Source organism: Cygnus atratus, chromosome 3, assembly GCF_013377495.2.
Source record: "Cygnus atratus isolate AKBS03 ecotype Queensland, Australia chromosome 3, CAtr_DNAZoo_HiC_assembly, whole genome shotgun sequence".
Taxonomy (NCBI): domain Eukaryota; kingdom Metazoa; phylum Chordata; class Aves; order Anseriformes; family Anatidae; genus Cygnus; species Cygnus atratus.
The window spans coordinates 22351215-22357783 of NC_066364.1; the positions used below are offsets into that span (position 1 = coordinate 22351215).

The 6569-nt window shown below is 37.2% G+C and overlaps 1 protein-coding gene across 1 annotated transcript in view; it reads left to right on the plus strand.

Moving 5' to 3' along the window:
* The window catches only part of MYOM2 (myomesin 2), a 69849-nt gene extending 63599 nt beyond the window's left edge, over nucleotides 1–6250 (plus strand). Inside the window, exons 32-36 of the mRNA XM_035542909.1 lie at nucleotides 409–572; nucleotides 904–940; nucleotides 1063–1085; nucleotides 1919–1974; nucleotides 5939–6250. Coding sequence (XP_035398802.1) covers nucleotides 409–572; nucleotides 904–940; nucleotides 1063–1085; nucleotides 1919–1974; nucleotides 5939–6250 — 592 coding nt within the window. The remainder of the gene's footprint in view (nucleotides 1–408; nucleotides 573–903; nucleotides 941–1062; nucleotides 1086–1918; nucleotides 1975–5938) is intronic.
* The last annotated feature ends 319 nt before the right edge of the window (nucleotides 6251–6569 follow it).

The window sequence follows — 6569 nt, forward strand, 5'->3', positions numbered from 1 at the left end:
CTTAACTTAGGAAATGATGATAAGTCAATTGAATGCTACATTTTTTTTTAAGACATGTTTATTAATTATCTGCAATTAGAACATTTGCTTCTTGTCTTGTTCTTAACAACAAATGAACAAACAAACAAAGGTATATTTTGACTTGATATGAGGATAATAAATTATATGCAAGTCTTCCATGGATTTCTTAATTAGTTTTTGAAGTTAATGGAAGGCAAAGATTTTTTGTTCCTGTTCTATTTCATACCCATGCTAGAAAGAAAAGAATCTCCTGTGAAATTGCTTTCATTAGCTGCATTTTATTTGTAATTTAGAAATAGCGTGTTATCCTTTGTAATTTTTTATAGGTGGTCTCCTACAGAAAATATACATGAAAATAATGTTCAAACCCATTTCTATTCATTCAAGGGAATCTAAGATTTCTTCTGGTGAAAAGATGAAGATTGGAGGTGGAGAGAATTTTGCCTGGCTGCAGATAACTGAACCCACTGAAAAGGATAAAGGGAACTACACCTTTGAAATCTTCGGTGACAAGGAATCCTTCAAACGAACACTTGATCTGTCCGGGCAAGGTATATTTATAAGACCATAATTTATGGATTAAATCCACTTCATGGATTAGATAGAATTAATCAGGAGTAAACAGAGCAATGTAGTAAAAATGGAAAACCTTTGGTCAAAACCAGATGCAATTTAGTTGCATAACTGGTATGATCTTTTTAGTCTCTAATCTGTTTTTACCACTAGCACCGTTGGGTTCCAGAGGTTTGGTTTTCCATTTTGGTACTGTGTAACAATGTTTTTAAAACAGCTTTAGTATGGGTATGTGTTTAAATGCTTATACTGAGCCCCATATGTAAGTGATGTTCACGTACAATAACTCTGTCAACTGCTTTGTTACAGCTTTTGATGATGCCTATGCAGAATTCCAGAGACTCAAGTAAGTGCTACAATTTTTGCATTTTAATGCTATAGCAACAATCTTAATTTACAGAAAAAATATTTATTAATAATGTTATTAATAACATTATGTATGTCTCTTCCTCTCCTCAACAATTTTAGGGCAGCTGCTTTTGCTGAGAAGAGTAAGTTTATTTTACATTTTATCAAAGATGTTCTACAATCTAGTCTAGTATTCTCTTTAAGGCATCTATCATCATATGTTGGAATAGCTTTCAGAGTTCTGAAGTTGCAGAAATCTCCTGTTACTGAGGAATAGTGCAAAAATAGTAACCATTTGTGGGTTTGCACTTGATGTGCATTTTACGCATTTTGCAATGCTCCTCTGTCTGTTTTTGTCTGCAGAGTTTTGGTGAGGTGTGAGCTTCTGGGTGTCACACAAGGAGGTGTTGGCTCTGAAAGCAAATAATTATATTGGGATCTATCTATTGAGCAAAAAATAACATGCTAATGACTGTGGAGTACAATGGATGCTAAGAGAGAGATAGTGGGGAAGCTTGTTGCTGTTAGGGACTGCATGAATTCTGGTACATTGATATTAAGTTCCCTGATAATGAAAAGATGTTTCTACCCACAAACAAAATAGATTTTTCTCTAATCTTAGATACCACCAAGTTGCTAAAAGCATCTTCTTTGCTTTGGTGCTCAAAGCTCCAGCTGTCAAGCTTGGAAGCAGCTTCAAGGATGTTAAGTGTATCAGTTTAGAACTCCATAGCACAACCTCTGCTAAAAATCTGAGAAGATTATAAAATACATAAATAGGAAATAACACAAAATATTTCAAAAATTGTATTATTTTACATTTCATTAACCAAGCATTACAGATGTTTGTTTGTTTTTAAGATAAGCCCAACTACAGCTGTGATTGATATGTCACTAAGTTATAAAATCATGAAGAAATAAGTCATTTTGAGTTCTAAACGTCACATAATCCACATATTTTTTCTTTAACTCCTAGATCGTGGTAAAGTCATTGGTGGCTTGCCTGATGTTGTTACTATAATGGACGGGAAGGTAAGGACTGTTTTTGTCAATTAGCCAAGTTGACTGGTGAGATATTTGCTTTAATGGTGGAAAGGGGAGGAATACAGATGATTTTGCAGAAGCTGAGAGAAAAAGGAGGAGAATTTAACCCACCTAATGGTGGTTATTTAATTGAGGCACATGCAAGTCATAAGTGAGAATGTGTACCGTAAGCTGTCTACATAGTCAGGGGAGGCACAGCCTAGTTCAGTTCTCAGGCAGGCAAGGTCAGCCTCCTGGTGCTAGTCTTTTGTGATGATTATGTAGAGACTCTGAGTTAACTGCATACTCCAGTCTGGGCTGGATTTCAGCTCTGTGTACTGATCAGAACAGGTCAAGGGTCCACTCCTTCCCTGTAGTAGAAACTGAAGGAGGAGGAGACAGCCACTCTCTGAGACCCAGTGTAAAACAAAGAAAACCTAGGTCCCATTCTCCAGCAGACCAGTCATAGAGCCTTATGTGTGGTAAGAGCAAAGCAGGGTAAAGAACCTACCTGGTCCAATGGATTAAACTCTTTCCTCTGCATAAATGTTGGCAGATAGCTCCACTTCAATGTATAATTACAAGAGATTGAAGGCCAGTGAATACATGTGGTTTTTTGACATCAGTAATAACTAAACACCCATTTAGTAATAACTAAACAAAGTCAAAATTGGTAAATATTCCCAGAGTCCCCTCCTAGGTCAGCTTGTCTGGTGGAGATGAAATTTCACATCTGGAGGTGTCCCTCACTGAGGTTTTTGTCATGGTGGAGTGGGATCTTATGCAACCTGAGCCCAAATTCTCTAGACAGTAAGATGAGAAAAGACTGATAGCAGTCTGAGCTGCTATCAGTACTTACTAGTACAAGAAAGCTCTGGGGTTTAGTCTCTCCATCCTTGGGGGTGAATTCTAGGCTTCAGACACCCAAGTCTTCAGTCCAGAAAAATCCATTTCATCCTTTCCACACCGCTTTCTCCTGAAACGAGCCTGTTTCTACTGTGTGCTCTGCCCTTCCCTATGGGGAGAAACTAGGTCTCCTCAGCCTAGACAGAAAAATCTCTGAAAGAGAACGGGGGGAAAGGACAAAAATCTACAGCATTGTGCATGGTGCAGAGGAGGTACTTGGAAATGACTATCCAGCACTTCTCACGGCACAAGAACTAGGGTGTGCCTAATTTAATGGTCACTGCAATTGAAAGGAAGTAGTTTTTCAAGTGTTTCATAATTAATTTGTTCCTTAGTACCTTAGGCCAAAATAGATTTGAGTCCAAAAAAGAAAACAGGCAATGTCATGAAGAGAAGTCTAGCATGGGCTATTAAACACATTTGTCTCAATACAGCTCATGCTTATAACTAGTTTATAACCCACCAAATTGTGGAAAGTAGGAAGGGAGCAGTATTCATTCTCATTTTTGTATGCTTTCTCAAGTAGTTTCTTTTGACTTCTAAAAGAGCTAGATGGACTTTTATTCTGACTGTAGCAGATTAGCTTGTGAGCCAATGTGACTCATACCATCTGCTGGCTATCGAGAACATATTGATCAGGGTGTTTATGTCTCTTGTGTGATGTGCATCTTCAGAGACTACAGCTGTGTTGTTCTATGTGGAAATTGTCCTTATTGCCAGAGAAAGTGGTTGGAGGATCAAGTGAGCCTTGCACTGGATACTGAAAGCTACCCAACTTTGGACAAAACTGACATGATTTCCTTCTTGGCCTATTCCTTCCTTTGTCTCTATTGAGTATTCACATGAGGTGCCTTCTTACTGTAGTAGGCAAAAGCACTTCACAGTAAGAGAGCTAATCTGTTAGGAGGTTAGGTATAAACCACTTGAAGACCAACATCTTAAAACAATCTGTTAGGAAAGAGCCTGGCAACGTCATCCCACCCCAACTGCATGTACATACTAGCTGCAGTTTCCTCATACAAAATCATGCCCTAAAAAGCATGACCTCAAATCAGGGAAATGCCGCATAACAAGTTTCCAGAAGTAGAAGGGTTCAAAGGAGGCCTAACCATGTGAGGATTAAATAACTGAATGTGTGAACAGAAAACCTCTGATTCCTGAAATCAAGCAAAACAAAATGGATCAGAAGAAAGTGAAATTTTAAAATCATTTCTACACTAAATATGAACAGCTACCATGCAAGATTCATGTAAGTACAAGAGAGAAGTAGCTACACACATGCACACATGTACACACACACACACACACACACAGAATAGAGAATTTTCCCCATACAATGGAATGGTCTATCTGTGCAAATGTATGAACACAAGACAAAGTTTTACTAGTGATTCTTAAGAGGGTATAAATGATTTTAGGTCACATCTATAATTTAGTAAATAGAGCAGGCCCAAATGATTTAAAATGACTGTGGAAAATATCTGCTCTCTGGCAAGCTTTTAATATTAACATATTAAGACTTGATTAATGAATTAATTATTAATTGCTCTTAAATGAGATCACTTTTGAAGGCAATAGTTGTGAAATGCTGCCTGAGCTACAGAAAGGACAGTAAGATTTAAACTTGCTGTTTGCCATCAGATTTAGTTTGATTTCCCAACATTTTATTTTCATCTTTGCATCATTACTCCTTTAAATATTTTATAGTAAAGCTAGTTCCCATAGTCGTTAGTTAACCTTAGATCCTACATGAAGGCATTCCTTTAAGGGTACTCACACACTTAGGTTGTCACCAGGTTGCACCCAGAGCATGTAAATCTTCCTTCAATGGTCCTCTCTGATTTTGGAGGCATGTAGTATGCAGAACTGCTTCTACTTGGGAATGTACGGTACTTTTGATCACTTAAAATTTCTGCCTGTTTTTTTTTTCTTTTTTTTTCCCCACTGAGTTATATATCGTATCTAATCAGAATTCAAGAAAAATAATGCACAGAAACATGCACATGTGTGCACAGATGGGCTTTCTCTCCTCCCTCTAGATTAGAATTCTGTGGAACCTGAAGGGTAATATTGAAGGGAGGGAATATAAAGAAGCATTCCGATACATTTTTTTGTATTTATTTTTTAACACATATGGGAAATTATGCTGATTTAAATTATATAGGCCAGAATTCTGGGCAGAATGAGATTCAAGCAAAAGTGAACAAAGTAGGTAGTTATCAATGCACCTTCTCAAATGATTCTTAAACCTATTCTATCATCATTTTACCTAAATACATAAAATTTACCTACATATACATACAGTGATAAAAATAGGTTTAGCGGTAACTCCATATAAATGTGGAAGAATGACCATCAGAATTTTGTGGGCTTCTTCAGCCTTTTTTCAGTTCTTGGAAAATACATGAACTTCCAGGATGGCCTACTAGGTCTTTTCAGCTATTTTCTATTAATACACTGTACATGCATGCAACACTTTTACAACCTTTATGAATTATTTAGTCTTCATAAAATATTTCCATTTTACGAGTCAGCAGCATTTGGAATCAACGACCAATGATTCATGTTATGTACTATTTTTTAAGTGATTTTTTTTATCATCTCAAGCAATAACCTCAGGAGGCCTAGGTCAGAAAAGATTTGCTCAGTTCTCCTTGGTGCGTACAAGGAATCTTCAAGGATGTTTTTAAACCTATCATTGCCTGAACATCATGTCAAACTAATGGGTTGCCAGGAGTTTCCTGCAGGCAGGACTGCATTGACAGTCCAACTTACCATCTTCAGGATCTGTTACCCTGGGGCTATTACTGCTTCACAGTCACCGGTAAGATGGTAGAAAGACTGAAAGGAATCAAAAAAAAAATAATAAAAAAAGCAACAAACAAACTAGGAACTCTACTTTTCAGTCCTCAGAAACATGATAACTGTCTTACTTTAATTAACTAGGAATAAGAAATGCCTGAAAGCAATACTGAGAATATTGTTGTTAAACATATCTGCCAAATCCTTAAAAATATTTCTCTCTTTTTTTTTTTCTTTTTTTTCTTTTTTTTTTTCCCTCCATCAGACTCTGAATCTGACCTGTACTGTGTTTGGAAACCCTGACCCAGAAGTGGTTTGGTTCAAGAATGACAAGGCCCTTGAACTTAACGAGCACTATGTGGTTTCACTGGAACAAGGAAAATATGCCAGTTTAACAATCAAGGGAGTGACCTCAGAAGACTCAGGCAAATTTAGCATTCATGTCAAGAACAAATATGGTGGGGAAACAGTGGATGTCACTGTAAGTGTGTACAGACATGGTGAAAAAATGCCTGAAGTTAAACCTGGCCAGCTTGCAAAACCTAGACCAATACCACCATCAGAAGTTAGTTCTTAGAACCTGAGAGCAAGACAAAATCCAATAAATATTGCGTGTAACTACATTTGACAACCAAAATAGTATACATGAGCTGTAGCTGAGGTATTCCCCCACATAATTCCCCAACTAATTGGTATTCTCCAAAGGCAAACTGAGCTTTTAGGAGTTTTGCTTTAGGAAGGTAGTTGTGCTACAGAGCTGTGCAATGTGCAATGATCTTATTATAAATACATGTAATAGGGTGGGACTTGCAAGTAACAAAAAGCCAAATTCCTGCCAGAAGTTTCCATGTGCAATGATAGATTGCATAAACCCACAGTAAAACTCCATTTCCACT